General features: G+C 38.8%; 1 protein-coding gene across 3 annotated transcripts in view; it reads left to right on the top strand.

Annotated features, from left to right (window-relative positions):
* Nucleotides 1-322: 322 nt before the first annotated feature.
* NALCN (sodium leak channel, non-selective) overlaps nucleotides 323-16,095 on the top strand; it is a 243,044-nt gene continuing 227,271 nt past the window's right edge. For 2 of the 3 annotated variants that reach the window (XM_026859826.1, XM_026859811.1), the window contains exons 1-3: nucleotides 323-622; nucleotides 9,682-9,828; nucleotides 12,548-12,730. In XM_026859826.1, coding sequence (XP_026715627.1) covers nucleotides 9,721-9,828; nucleotides 12,548-12,730 — 291 coding nt within the window. In that variant the 5' untranslated portion in view covers nucleotides 323-622; nucleotides 9,682-9,720. Of the gene's footprint in view, nucleotides 623-1,304; nucleotides 1,329-9,681; nucleotides 9,829-12,547; nucleotides 12,731-16,095 lie in introns of those variants that run through there. The other variant, XM_026859819.1, reaches the window with a different exon arrangement.

Below are 16,095 nucleotides of genomic sequence, written 5' to 3'. Positions count from 1 at the left end.
CCCTCCTCATCGCCCGCCCCAACCGTCCTTCCCCCGCCGCGGGAGGGAGGGAGCGCGGCGGGCCGGCCTCGGGGCCTGCTGCCGCAGGGAGCGGGAGGTTGGAGGCCTGCCCCGCCGCCCCGGGCCCCCTCCGCATCCCTCAGTGGTGCGCAAAAAGCGCCTCGCTTCCTTACTGAGGCAGAGCCGGGCCGTGGGGCCAACAGGCCTCTTCGTCCGTCACGGGCCGGGGGTGCCCTAATGGAACGGGGTGGTTGTGGATGGGGCCGAGGCGGGACGGGGTGCTCTGTGGGGAGCTGCCTCCCCGAGGGGAGGTTTTGCCTGGTTCGCCGGGGCCGGTGGCTTCGGGGCTGGGGTGGTTGGAGAGAGCGACGTACCCAGGCCTGAAGTCAGTCTCTAACGTGCATTTTCGGGGGCCTCGACACTGTGCGTTGAGTGGAGAGAGGTGCTTAACGTTGACATAGTTTTATTTTAGCAGTCCCGGTAATGTCAGCGACATGTTTCTAGGAAGGACGGAGGTTTCTGATGGCCTTTATGTGCAGAGACAGCTTTTAAGTCAGCTATGATTTGGTTGGTTACCCATTGTTGCATTCTGAGACACTCATAAGGGAAATAAACATTCACGGTGAGAAAATACTAACTAAATGCTATTTTGAGTCTTTTGTTTTTGTCTTAAGCATCCTTAATTTCCTGTTTCATTTCATTGTCACTCTCTCTTTTCATCGCCTTCCACAGCAGCCGCATCCCACCTGTCCTCTATAAGTAACCAACAGAGAAATACTGTATATTAACAGTGAACTAAGTTTTGTGGCATAAAACAAAAAATTAAGAAACTTTAATTCAGGGAGAAAAAAAAAAATTACATTTCTTTGAGTTCTCTGGCTGCCAGAATACACCAGCTCTGCAAGTTCATGTATAGACCCTTGGGGATTTTCAGGAACACTTGGGGGTATTTTTATTTAACCACTTGAGCTTGGTAGTGTGTTTTAAAATGAATCATAAGAATCAGCATGTTATTTGTGCTTTTGAAATATCGACACATAGTCTGTTTATTTGGGGCATCTGTTTTATTTTGATCTGAAATTTGGTCCATCACAGTTCATTCCCATTTAAGCCCTACTTCGTGGAAATACAGCTTACTCTGATTTGATTTATTTCCAGCTTCCAGACGTTGCTGGTACCAGGGACACTATGTAGACCTATGTGGCATTCATTCATACCCAGGTTTTGAGTCACAGAGGTTTCAGGTCTTACACCGTCACCAGAGGAGATGAGTAGTATCAAGCTGTGTTGCAGGGAGTAACAGGACACAAGACCAAGCTCTGGAAGAGGTGGGCAGTCTTGTATTTTCGCAGATAAGAATGACTTCTTAAGGCGTGGGTATCTCCTGATGAGATAGAACTGTTACTGGCTTCAGGGGATTTTGGTTTCCTCCCCACCCCCCGAGGTATTTAGGAATTCAGGGAGTTGTAAACAAGATTTTTGGTGTGTTTATAAGAGAGGTGTTGCATTTACAAATTACTTTTACTGTGTTATTAATGGAATACTTATATGGTTGGAAAATGACTTGGATGTTCTGTAGATTTTGAGCATGAAATCTTTTTGGAGGTAAAGGGAAAAGTCAGCCTAATATGGGCATTATGGGTGGAACCATATTTTAGTTTCCTTTCAGTCTTTTTCAGTTCTCCCTTTCTTTACTTCCACAGCCTCTTTTATTTCACTTGAAGTTTCCTGTATGGGTTAAGTACTGATAAATGTCTTGCTTTGGGAGATACCACTCCTAGGCTATGGCTGCAAATTGTCTTGGTTCTTACTAGGTAATTTCTTTTTCCTTTCTTTATTTTCTGTGATATTTCCACCTTTCATCTCTTCGCCCCCCCCGGCCCCCCGAGGACAATCAAGCAGTGGAACAGGATGCTCAAAGAAGTTGTACAGTCTGTCACTGGAGGTTTTCAAGACTAGACTGGAGTAATCTGAGTAAACTGCAGTAACCTGGTCTGACACCAGAGCTGACCCTGCTTGAACAGGAGACTGGACTAGAGACCTCCTGAGGTCCTTCCAACCTGAATGAGCTTATGATTCTATGATCCCAGTTTTCCACAATAAAGCCTTTGGGTTTGGCCTTTTCTTCCTGGGATGTTACATTCAATCATTGTGTTTGTGAAGATGGTAGTACCGTACCAGGGGTTACAGCTGCAACTTCTAGGAACTGCTCTGCAGCAATAAGAATGCGTATCACATGTCAGTTTGTTTGTTTTAAAGGAAAGATAAGAGGATAAAAAGAAAGAGTCCTAATTTTGTTTTCAGCATTTCATGTTTAAAATACTTGTGTTAGCTATTTCACTGGTGTTTCCTTAAATGATGGAGAGGGGAGAAGTTGGGAAGCAAAGATGATCTAGAATATTCAAATTTCATAAATAATTATTTTAGCAAAAAATGTTAACAATGCTAAAAGAATATAACCACTGTTTATTTTAATTTTTAATGTATTTAAATTATGAAAAGATGTGTATACAAGGTTCTAGGCACACTAACATGTAATTAGTGGTACAACAAAATCCCAGCAACATTAAAATAATCACTTAAGCAGCAGGCATGCTGCCAGCCATCTGCCTACAGAGAAGCTCCTTTCCACCCCTGCGTCATTCTGGGAAGGATGCCCTCATCCCTTTCTTTAAAACCCTGAAACATAGGTCTGCAGTTGTTCATAGCAGGTTACTGAATGTGGGATATTTCAGGGAGAGGACAGGTTGCCTGATGGCAATATATTCCCTTTACAGTTATATAGCACAGTTTAACAGCTAGATTACTTCAAAAGTTCATTTTGATTATGGGCCACGTACCCACCACTTGCTGCCCTAGGATGAGTCTACTGCAGTGTAATCTATATGAAAATCCTGAAGAGACCCTACCTGACAAAGACTTGCAGCAATGCGCTTAGTAAGGAACATGCTGGAAAAAATACGAGAGCAGTGTTCTGGGATCTACTTTTGTGGTCTGCTCATCTCCAGGTGGAAGTTGTGGTGTAGCCCTCTGTGAAAGCAAAGGGGCAGGCAGCAGCAGGTCATTCATTGAGAGGATTCAGGCAACCCGTCCTCTCCCTGAAATACCCCACGTTCAGTAACCTGCTACAAACACTGCAGATTACTGGGCATTTGGTGGCAATCATTAAATTGTAGCACTTTATCAGCCATTCTGACAGAGTAATGTCTAAGTGTATATTTAAGTTGCAGGGCTTGAACAGCTGTCTTGTTGTCCAATCATGCCAACACCCTGCATGTTGGAGGGATATTGAGAGTGCTCAACATGTTTGTGCTTTGGTTTCCACTGAAAGAAAAAGCTGGTTACTTGTACTGGGAAGTAGCCACTTCATGCTTGCATGTGTCCCTCCTTTCGGGATACTTGGGAAGCTGAGACTGTGAAATGTGAGAGTGTACCTGCTCTTTACTACAGAAGTAGCTTTTGAGTACCTTGATCTCTACTTTTTGTGTAAAAGTGGTGTGGTGAGATGTGTCATGGTGTGGTCTAACAGTGCCATTTGAAAAACTATCTTCAGTTGTTTTTTTTTTTTTCTTTTATTCGACCCAATTTCTTAATTGAAAAATGTTTAAAAGTGCACCAATTCAATTTAAAATTATGAAGTTGATTTTCTGGCTGCATCACAGTACCCCATATATGCATGTGTAGTTTCTTCAAAATTGTATCTTCTGGATGTTAGAAACCTTATAGTAAAAAGGACTTGTGATATGACATTATGTAATAGTAGTGGTAGGCCGTATATCTGGCTTACATGAGATCACCTTTTATATGCAATGCGATACTTGATTCTCTGTGGTGAGTAGGTCTGAATTATTTTGTCTAGGTCTGAGAGGAAGAACTCATATTTAAGAAATAAATACTGTGTGAGCATTGTCGTTAGCCAATAATAAGACAAGACACAGGAGATGTGTTGGGAGCAAAGACATAAAGTTTGGACAGCTGTCTGTTTTCAGACTAGATGTTCTTACAGTGGCAGCCTTAAGCAATTGTTAAGCTTTCTTCAATCCATGAACCCCAGTCTGGTATTTTTGATCTGGGGTCCTGTTAGTAAGTACAAGATGTCACCAGCTGTTCTTTCCTACCTGTTTCCAAATGGTTTGAAAATATGACTGGAACTGATTTTTAGGATATTTCCTTCAGTATACCTTATTTGTGAGGAATCCTGTTTGGTTTTAATAAATACTGAAGTTTGGTCAGCTCTTAGCAGTATACTGTGTTCAAAACAATGAAAAGATCTTTTAGGACATTTTATCAGATGTACTAACAATATCACACAGAACAAATACTGAAGTAAGTTTTTCCTTGAAGCTACTGATGAGTTAGTAACATTCATAGTGTATGTGCTGTGTGATTGTATCCATTGGAATTGTGTCTTTACCCTTTTAAAATTAATATATCTGTACTGTCATGTATATGACTTGCTCTCTTCAGACATTTTGCTGCATGAAAACAAATACTGAAATGCCATTCACCTGTACCTGTACCCAAAAGCAGGGATGTAAGAATATGGAGATGGAGGGAACAGGCATTAGAGAAACTAGTGACAATTTGCTAAGAGGGAAAGAAGGCTGTTGGGATAAAAGAATGAGAACTTAAAATTTTCCTGTAATGATATAATGCATACTATGGTTAAGAGCCATTTCTTCTTTAGGGTAGCCTATGGTTTGGGTTTTTTAAAAATGTATAATATGGAAATGGATTTTTGTCATTCTGCTGTGTGTATGGGTGTTCATGTCCTCTTCCTGTCACCCATTTTAGCTTTCACAGATAGTAAAAATTTCGAAGATGATTATTCTCTTGGTAGTGTAGGTGCCACTATGTGTATCCCAGCTCTGGGAGAAGTTGGAAAGGGACTTGACATTTTCAAAGAAGAGTGAATTGGTGTTGAAGAGAGTGCTTGTAGGTGGCCAGCTCACATGATATCAGGTGACAAAGTCAGTAGGCAATGAGAAGGATGTTGGAAGCCAGACACTGCTGATTCCAAGGATTTTTCTGATTTTTAAACTCGCTCTGGAAGTTGTAGGTAGGACTATCTGCTTTATTTTCCTATCTGTTTTTCTGTGAAGTCATTTTTCAGCTGCCACCTTTGTCTACCAGAGCATTGATAAGCATGTTTTTTGTGACTTTATGACAGATTTCTGGAGCAGATTATGCTGTATACAGTGAGCTTGCTTTATAAATGGACACGGATTTCTCAGCATTTGATGTGGTGTAGGATCAACTACTTTTAAAAATTTGTCTTGATTTGAATAGCAAGTGCAGACTTTCATCTGCAGGAGCATTTTGTGGTTTGTGTGGATGTCACTAACTGAAATTAGACCTTCAGACTTTTTTTTTTTTTCCCAAGTGCACTGTGGGTCTTAAGTTCACCAAGTATTGTGCTAGCATACTTTCATTTTAGCAGAATCTGCAAATTTAGTGGTTGGTGGTGGTTCAGACAGTGTAGTGGTTGCTGAACATTCCCGAAAGTTCAGGGAGAGAGAGAAGAAAAGGCTGACCAAATGGATCTGAAGGGGCTCAGTGTGTGAGTAATTTTTCATTGGTTTTCTTTCTTTATTTTGTCTTTGCTTCTACAAATAGAGGAGAGATTTAAAAGCAAGGATACTACATTCCTCTATGAGAAGATTGACACCTGTACTGTGGATTTTCATTCTACTCCAGAGAAATGGGAAGTGGATGTAGCCCCAAAACTCCATGGGATTTTACTGTCTCAAAACCTGTTTTTGCCCTGCACCCAGTACTTCTTAAAAACTCTGGAGCTAGAAATACATCCTAGAGAACGTATTAAGCTTTTCATGTTAATAACAGGTTGTGATCAAAGAAAGTCCTAATGCTGTGTGTTGGAATCAATGCAAGAACTGCAGGGGTGTATTTCTAGTTGGAGTTAGGGAGGACTACAGCCTCCCCATTAGCAGAGTGTGCTGCTCACTGTGCGTCACGGGCTGGAAGGAGTTCCTGCACAGCTCCCTTCCTCCTCTTCATCTTTCAGCTGCTTCCCCTTGCAGAAACAGGTGCAAAAGGATTGTAGTCCAAGAGTTAAAATTTTTTACACACATGGCAGAGTCCTGAGGCTGCACTTGGCTTTGTGTTGCTCTACAGTAACACACACATGTAGAAGCCTTTTGTGTTCCCTGGAGAAATAATAGTGAGAACAACAAGAAAAAATTGCATAAAAGCTTGAGTGCTATACTTTGAATAACCTTGCTAAAGACCATTTACAGAAGGTTCTTGGCTTGTCATCTTTAATCTGCATCTTTTTGTGGACATTTCTGCTCATTTCAAGTAGCAAAGTTCTTATATTCCATAAACATTTCCTCTTTTCTACTGGATTTATATGCATGGTGATTTGTTTATTCAAGGCCATTCTTAAGAATTCTGAACTCTTTAGTCAACCATTAAGTAGTGAACAGAATCCTGTCTAAAGGTCACAATATTTTCTGTGCCCAGATCAATTTTTTTAAAAAAGGCACTGGGTAAAAAAGGGTGAATGGGAGTTTCATTGGAAGGATATGGCTGATCTTCCTACACAGCAGATGTACACATAAGCAATATTGAGAAAAGCATAAGGATAATTATCAACTTTCTTCCCCAAATGGACATAGCTTGTTATTTAGAGTGTCGTTTATTGGCTTTTCAGTGTTTCATATCCTGGGCCTCTTCTCATAATCATTGATTGTACTTACCTTATTGATTCTCTCTTTACTGGTACATATTTTCTTAGAGTTTACTAGGACCACTGTCATAGCCATTACCAGAAATGATAAACGTAAAATTATTATTTTAATTCACTGATTAGTTTTTGAGTAATAGTTTCCAAAGGAACATATTTGCAAGAAACATTTTAGAAAGTATGGGTTTGGGTTTTTTCCTAAGATCTTGAGAAATGCAGCTCCCAAGACATTGCAGTAAACTTTTTATCACTGTGCTAAATGTAGCCATTTTAAGGCTTCATGACCTCAAAAAGTACACCAACACCTCTGAGGCTTCAAGCGTTTCTGGTTACGCCTTGGTCCAAGTAGAAAAAATAGGTCAATACATTAGGCTTAGGAATACATAGGAGAAAGCAGGAAAAACAGCCAAGGAGGAGGAAGTAGTGAATTCAGTTACAAGAAAGAGGTTGGAGCATGAAGTTTGACCATGAGAATTAAGAGAACATACAACCTTTATGGATATCATTTCAGTCTTCATTTATTAGAGAGACTATTCATTTATAATGTTCAATTTACAATATTTGTATATTTTTAGTGACAGCTTACCAGTTTCACTTATACTAAGATTGCTGTGATTGACCATCCAAAACTAATAAAGGTGTCAGAAGTTGTCCCTTGTTTTGTGCCTTTATATAATTTCTGTTTATTTTAAAAAATCAATTACTGTCAGCCTCCTCCAGCTGGGACCATCAGTCCAACACCTTGACCTTGTTGCTTTATGGTCTATATATAGATAGACCAGTGGTTCAGACTTGTTTTTTAAATACTAGACAGCAGATAAGAGATAGGTGCATATAGGCAGGAAAACATAAGGTCGTACTGATGGAACAGTCATCATGATTGGCAGTTTTAGTTTACTGGCAGATATGAAAGAAGGTACTGAAAAACCTTTGTAGAAGCCTGCAAGGAATTCAGATATGGACCTCATCATGTATGGAGAGACACTGTAGGAGAAACAAGAAAAGCACTTTTCTGAAAAACGTAGTAGAGGAATTACAGAGACAGGAGCTGATCTCTTAAATCTGAAAGAGAGAAAACAGAGGAGGAGTAGACTTCAAGGGACTTGGAAGAAGATGAATAGGTTCTGTTTGCCATAACAGCTGAAAGAAGAGACAGCCAAGGATGCATAGGTGCATAGTGTCTGGACATGAAACAGCAGTCTGTGGTTGAAAAGGCCAGATGAGACCAAGCACGTGGGAACTTAAGCAGTCCTGAGCCCACTGTTTCCTCCAGCTAATTCTTGCATTCATGTAACAGTCATCATTGTGATACTTAGGCCTGTAAGTAGCAGGGCCTGTAGTGACAGGACAAGGGGGCAACAATTTTAAACTGAAAGAGCTGTGGTGGTTTAAGCCCTGCCAGGACTGGAGACCACATTGCCGTTGTCCCTCCCCCACCCTCAGCCGATGGGGCTGGCAGTGAGGCACAAACCCCAGGTTAAAATAAGAAGAAATTTAATACAACAGTGTGATAAACAATCTGAACAACAACAATAGCAATGATAACAACAATAAACAGCAATAACAGTAAGTAAGACAAAAGATATACAGAGAAAGCCCACTGTGTGCTCCCCGCCACCAAGGAAAAAGTTCCCATGTTCGGACCTGATGCCAGCATGGTATGAATAACCCGGCTGGAGATCCCTGCCCCCTCTCTCTCTGCTGGGGAAACTTAACCCTATCCTAGCTGAACCAGGACAAGAGGGAAGATTTAGGTTGCGCATAAGGGAAGGAATTCTTTACAATGAGGATGGTGAGACACTGGAACAGATTGCCCAGAGAAGTTGTGGATGCCCCATCATTGGAAGTGTTCAAAGTCAGGTTGGATGGGACTTCGAGCAACCTGATCTAGTGAAAGATGTCCCTGCTCCTGGCAGGTGGATTAAATTAGGTGATCTTTAAAGGTTCCTTCCAAACCAAACCATTTAATAATTCTATTTTATACTGGTTTTGACAAACTTTTCAAAAGCGTAGTGTTACCTACAAACCATGCTTAGTCCAGAGTAAAGGTCCAGAATAAGGTCTCAAGATCTTGCTTTCTCCTTCCTCCTCACTTTTCAAAAAAAATAAATAAATCCCTAGGGGATTGTATTTCATGAGTGACAGAATTGTATTTCCTGGGCAGTTACTCCTTGAGAGGGTCTATCTTCTTCATCTCTTTGGATTTATTTAGACTCTGGGATCTATGAACTGTGTTTGTGGGAAAGTCAATAATAAGATTTAACCCACCTCCCTGCTGTCTTGGTGCATCCGCTATTTGTGGCTCACATTGCTGAGCATACAGAAGGCTCTGTCAGTGCCACCCATGCAGGAATGTCCATACTTAGCCTAACCTTGTGGAAACGACACATTTTCCCCAGTACTTCTATGTGCCTATACAAGCCCCAGAGACAGCTGACTGTTTGGCTAGTGGAAAATTGCTAAGATTTTAAAAAACGTATTAGAAAAATACATGTTAGTGTTAGTATATAGCAAAAAAGCTCTTCAGATTTCAGTAAAGAACCTTAACGTCTGTTGGCTGCTTAACATCGCCTATTTGCCTTTGGCATGTTGGGCTTTATCTTAGCCTAGTGTAATAAATGGAAATGTCACCATTAAATTAAATGGCTCCAGGTCATATCCATCCAGTGATTACCCTGGGTTTAAGTTCACAGCAATAGCATTCTTTGCATATCAATACAAATTTTCTGCCCATGTTGCTAAGTTTCTGGTAATTGTTTGCATTGCATACCATTGTAAATTTTTGTAAACTAAAGAGAGTCATGTCAGTGATTTATATAGGCAAAGCTTTTTAATAAAATGAGGATCCTATTAATCAGTGGGGACAAAAGCAGTCTGTGTGAAAACAAAGTGCTTTGGGTTATTTGTAAAACTGTTCAAAATGCATTATAACGGGGTTTTAGTCAATTAATGTCTTCTCTTTTTTTCTCTTCAAGGAGGTTTCATGATTATAGATAACAACAGTTAACTTCAGGATGCTAAAAAGGAAACAAAGCTCAAGGGTGGAAGCCCAGCCAGTTACAGATTTTGGTCCGGATGAATCTTTGTCAGACAATGCAGATATTCTGTGGATTAACAAACCAGTAGGTATCTCTTTCCATTGTTACTAATTTTAAGTTAAATGTAACCTGTATTACTGAAATATGACTTCCACAAAAGTTTCTGAAATAGATGTCAGAAACAAGTATTGAGCTGTAGTTGCTAATCCACTAGTTCATTTTTTTGCAAAAAGTCCAAGACTACATAAAAAGGTCTCTTTTGGTTGTTGCAAATTGATGGGGATCATCAAGCAGTGTTTGCCAAACAGTTCATCTACTGATTGTTTTTTTAAACAGCCATCCTTTCAATGTCTCTGGTTCCTAACATATTTATTGAAATTAGCAGTTAAGTTTGTAGAATGAACTTTTGAAAATGATGTTAAAAGGAGTGTTTCATTGCTAAGGTGGTAGCCAGCAGTGGGCACTTTTGGTTTTCAAATCTCTCCTTTTACATCACTTATGAATATAAAAGTTTATTTTGGCTAGTTATTTTGAAATAGGGCTCATGGTTTTCTGGTATCTTTTAACTTACAACATGCCCTATAAAATGTAGATAGCTGTAAGAGTGTCTGTCTGACAACTTAAAACTGGGGAAAGCTTCATTGGGAGTGGAGTTATTAATAGAACACACAGTATTAAGAAAATGCCTTTACCATGTAAATACAATTATTATGATTAAATTATTTATTCAGCAGTCAGTGTGCATACGGGTTGCCTGTATTTTGAATGATTCACGTCTTTGCAGAGAAGGCATTTTTGCATTTCTCTTAAAGTAGTGTATACATTTTTACTTTGCAAAAGCAGAAAGTCAAACATTCTGAAATAATACACATTTGCATTACATTCATTTAATGCGGGAGAGCTGAGCACGCACACAACCAATGTGATCAAGCAATGCCCTTTTATTACAACTAAGAAAGCCCTTTTATAATGTTCTCCCGCACACGTGAGTAACATGCAGTACAAGACCTCAGGATTGGACAGTTAACTTAGCCCGCGCTTTAAACCTTCTTATGATTGGATAAAAAGTGCCACATCAGCCTTGCCAGGCTTCCCGCCTTGTGTAACTTCCTCTTCCATCTCAACCCCTTCCGGGGGTTGTTTGTCTCGTCGAGTTTCTCCCCCCTCATTCAGGGTCACATCCTTATCGCATTCTTGCTCAGGCTGAGGCTCTTATCAGTCTTGTTCTCACTCAGGATTGCTCACATGGCCATTCTGTCACAGAAAGCCCTCTAGAATCCCCACAATTTAATGGAAATCTCATCTCATTTGCAGTATAGATGCTGGATCTCTTCTGCTTTGCTGCTGAGTTTTAACACCTGAATAATTTACAAGACAGCACCCATCTATTAATTCATGCTAAAGAATCTTAGGTATACTTGTATTGACTGCTGTAATAAGGTCAAAATGTCATTGCAGAATTATATGCTGGGTTATTTACCTGTGCTTCTCAACACACAGTACCTGTTTTTTCGATGGAATAATTTTTTTCTTGTCATCCTGATAGACTAGTTGTATATTGCTTAGCATGTATAATGCCAACATTTTACTATGGCAAATAGTTTTTATATCAGCCACACTTTAATATTTATATTAATTTTTTCAGTTGAAACAAGGTTTGAAACAGTAGGTGTTAAACGGACATAGGAGATCATTCATCAGCTTCCTTCCACCTCCAAATTATTAATTTGGGCTCAGAGTATGAAAATGATAGAGCTATTCAATTAAGGTCAAATATCATTTAGGTGCGTGTACAGTCAGTACTAAATTAGGTGAGTGTTCTTAATTCTTCTTGATGTCAAAAGGTCTGAGGTGGTGTAAATGAGTGTAGAATTTTTTCCCAGATGAAAAATTGTTATAAATACACTTTAGTTAGGTGGTTTTTGTTTGGAGAATTTTTTTCTTGCTGAAGTGTCTTTTTTTTAATTCTTGTTTTCATAGACATGACTTTACCATCTTTAATTTATTACACTTATCTGGCTTCAAGATGTTTCAATGGTGTTTTGATTTAAAAGAAAAAAAATCCAACCTTAAACCCCCGTATTGATACATTCTGCTTTTTCATTAGACCTCCCACTGTGACTGGCACTGAATATCAGCCTTATTAATAATGATTGTGGTGAGACCGAGACCTACGTTGTCATAGAAATGAACTGTTCTCTTATAGCAACAAAACTTGGTTGGCACAAAAGTGAATCTTGATGTTTAGAAGCATCTTTCTGTGACACAGTCTCTTTTATATTTATTCTTTTTATAAATGGAAGGATGCTTTTAATCCCTGTGCCTCTCAATTTTTGGAATTGTAAACTAATATAAAAATCAGTTCATCTAAATATGGAACTAAAATTTTCCACAGATATTTTATTTTAATATATTCACCCACTTTATAACATTAACTAATTCCACTTATTGTCTGCACATAAATGTGACAAGTTGTCGTTTGAAAGGAAATTGGATTACAAAAATCACAAAGAAGAAATGCTAGAGTCCTGATTCTCAGTTTTCTGGCTCTTAATTCTTGGTTTCTGAATTATACAACTTCCCTAATTAACTAATATGTGTATATATATAAAACTATAAGTCAGGAGTGCTTATTTTTGAATGAAGATTTTTAATATGTGGATCATGATGTAAAAGAAGAATGCAAATGTGCGTTTACAGAAAGTGCCGGTACAAAGTTATGGAGGCTAAATAATTGAGCTTTTTTTTGAACATCAAAGCAATCTTTCAATGTCTTGGGCTTTTTTGTTTTTTTTTTTTTCAGTGGGTACACTCTTTACTACGAATCTGTGCCATCATCAGTGTTATTTCCGTTTGTATGAACACTCCAAAGACTTTCGAGCATTATCCTCCTCTCCAATATGTGACATTTGCTCTTGATACTCTGTTGATGTTTCTTTACACTGCAGAGATGATAGCAAAAATGCATATCCGTGGGATTGTTAAGGTAAGTGTTTAAACAGTATTCTACATGTTCTTAGGAAAGTGATCTGAGTATATGCTGTTAAGTGTTTAAACAGTATTCTACATGTTCTTAGGAAAGTGATCTGAATATATGCTGGTGACATTTGATCTTTGTTTTTTAACTTCTCAGCTCTTTCTGATATGATTGTTTTTAACTGCAGGAAATACCATGGTGTATAAACTGAAAAGTGACTGACAAAGATGCAGCTTTACTGCATATTTGATCCCACCCAAAATTTAATATCAACATTCATAATAATGGTTTCCTACTGAGAGACAGATAGTTTCATTGGATTAATATAAAGAATGAAAAGAAAAATAAGCTACATATACATCAGCAAGAATATTTTGGAAATGTCTGGAGATCCATATATGGACTTAGAACTTTGATTTTCATTTCAGAAGGCTAGATGTGGTTTTTTGTGGTTATTTTACTTAAGTAAGAACATATGTCTTACTGTGAGGTAAATGAGAAAGTTATCTTGCTTTACTGAATTTTTTCCTTAATATAATGCATGTTGGTAAACAAATGCTTCTGTTATCATATGTTCACTGTTGTTGCTAATTTGTATAAGTAGATATGATACTGGAGAATGTAAATACAGAATTTTCAGTAATCATAATTTTGTAGCATTATTTTACTGATTGTTTCCAATCTTCTATAAAAAAGATACAAATTCAGATTACATATAGAAATTCTATCTGCAGAATTTATTGACAATACAGTTATGTCACTATTGCACAGAGTAGCTAGTCAGCATATTATACTTGGCTTTCACTCCTGAAAGGTCTGGTGTCTCCAGAGACATTCAGGGTTTTACTTAGCTCTTCAATTTGTTCTGAGTTCGCACATAACATTTTTTTGTTCACTGCCAAACGAAGCTATTATGTCATTATACTTACTGAATATTAATAGTAAAAGTTAAAAGTATCATTAATATTAATATTTAGAATATTACTGAAATAAGATCATTCTGAGAAAATCTTCATATGTTGCATAAGGCCAGAGTAATCCGTTGTGAAGTGCTATTTCTGTCCGCTACTTGTATCTCTTATTCAGAGATGTCCATTAAGCAGGTGAAGATGGGGACACAGGATCATAAATGAGGAATTAGTGAGCAGTGTGCACATTCTAACAGTATAGGAGTAACGAGTCACTGTTTTAACCAGAACAGACAGTAAAGAAATAGACACATAGATACCAATACATAGAGAGGGAGGGGTGGTCAGCAGTGTGACTTCTGTACAAAGCTTGATTTCTCAACCTTGTGTGTGGAAATACCAGCTTCACTCACAGTCAATGCCTAGGGGAGCTTTGAATAATATTTTGCTGCATATTCTAATGTCTTTCATTGGGTTGTTTAAATTTCTAGACTAGACTAGAACAGGAATACAATACAACAGAATACAATACAATACAATAGTTGGAAGGGACAGTTGGAAGGGACCTACAGTGACCATGTAGTCCAACTACCTGACCAGTTTGTTAACACATGTTATTAAGGGCATTGTCCAAATGCCTCTTAAACACCGACAGGCTTGGGGGATTGACCACCTCTCTAGGAAGCCTGTTCCAGTGTCTGACCACCCTTTCAGTAAAGAAATGCTTCCGAATGTCTCATCCAAACTTCCCCTGGCACAGCTTTGAACCATTCCCATGTGTCCTATCACTTGGTGCCAGCAAGAAGAGATCAGCACACCCCTCTCCATCGCCCCTGCAGGAACCTGTAGAGAGCAATGACGTCACCCCTTGGCCTGCTTCTTTCCAAACTAGACAAACCCAGAGTCCTCAGCTGCTCCTCATAGCATGAACTTACCTTACATCATCATGTGATGAACTTGTCTTTGAAGTATGTCTGATGAGTCTGTCCACACAGAATCAACAGATGTCTGGAGTTGGTTCCATTGCCTTGATTCATGTTATACATGTGCAGATGGCAATGCAGATTATTTCATTTGCACACTGACATTTTACTCTTTGTTTATTAGATAAAAATACAGTAGGCATAACTACTGTTATGCAAAGAGAGATTGTTTAGTAGAAGATGGCTGCATTTACCATTTGAACAACTGAGGATTTGCTTACATCTTAATGTCATGTAACATTCATCAATGAATATAGTTGCACTGGAATGAAGTGCCTTCATTGACGCTGTCATGGTGTCATAGAATGACTTAGACTGGCAGGGACATCCAGAAGTCATCTAGTCCAACCTGCCACCCCAAGCAGGTCCAGATAGATGAAGTTGCCCATGGCTTGTGTGGTCCAGGTGAATCTCACTCCTCCAAGGATGAAGATTCCACAAGCTCTCTAGACAGTCTGCTCCAGTGCTTGACCAACCTCATGCAAAATTTTTTTTTCCTAATACTTAATCAGAATTTCCATGTTCCAACTTCCATTCCTTGTAGCTTTTCTTACCACTGTGCAATTCCAAGAAGAGTTTGACTCCGTCTTCTCTGTATCCTCTGATTAGGTAGTTGTAGACAGCAACAAGGTCTCCCCTTTACCTTGTCTGCTGAAGGCTGAACAGACCCATGTCTCTCACCCTCTCCTGCCACGTCATGTGACGTCATGTGCTCCAGGTCTCTGACCTTTCTGGTGGCCCCCTCCTCACTCCATTATGTGGTGTTCTTATACTGGCGAGCCCAGAAGTGCACTCAGTGCAAAATTAGGCTTGTGGATGTGGTCTCACAGTTATTGAGTAAAGGAGAAGGATGACTTCACTGCACCTGGTGGCTACACAGTATTCATGTGAATAAGAGAACTTTAGTAAAAGGATATGGGCTTGTGTCATTTATAGCAACTTTCATAAAACTGTTAGAACTGGACTGGCCTTTTCTTCAGCTGTTAAATCAGAGCTTTTTGAATATGTTATCAAATTGGTTTTTGAATGCTAATCAATAAATAATCCTTTTTTAGTGAACTATTTGACTTATTCTTTGGATTATTGACTCTAGGAAAAATATTGGTTAAATATTACAATGCTGCCAAGAACATAATGATCCATGGACTTATAAAGACAGTGACAATCAAAGTAAAATAAGGCACTGTTTAGAAACCTTTTAGCATTTATTAAAGATGTTTGTATATGAAACATCTTCATATAAGGAAGTCTGTTTATGAACTGCTGTCCTAATTTAAGCACATTCAAGACTTTTAGTGAATGTAGGATCAATGAATGTATTGCCATATGGTTCTACTGAACTTTACCATAAATCAGTATTTCTGTAAAGGCCTTAGGAATTGAAATGCTAATTTACTTTTGAACCATGATTGATGCAAAATTTTAGTCCAGAGAGAAACCTAATTTATGAAGGTAGGCCCCATCCACTGAAGTTCCAATTAAT

The sequence above is a fragment of the Athene cunicularia genome (genome assembly GCF_003259725.1).
Source record: "Athene cunicularia isolate RWA chromosome 1 unlocalized genomic scaffold, athCun1 chr1_part1, whole genome shotgun sequence".
Taxonomy (NCBI): domain Eukaryota; kingdom Metazoa; phylum Chordata; class Aves; order Strigiformes; family Strigidae; genus Athene; species Athene cunicularia.
The sequence above is the reverse complement of the archived record's forward strand: the minus strand, read 5'-3'. Positions and strand labels throughout refer to the sequence as shown.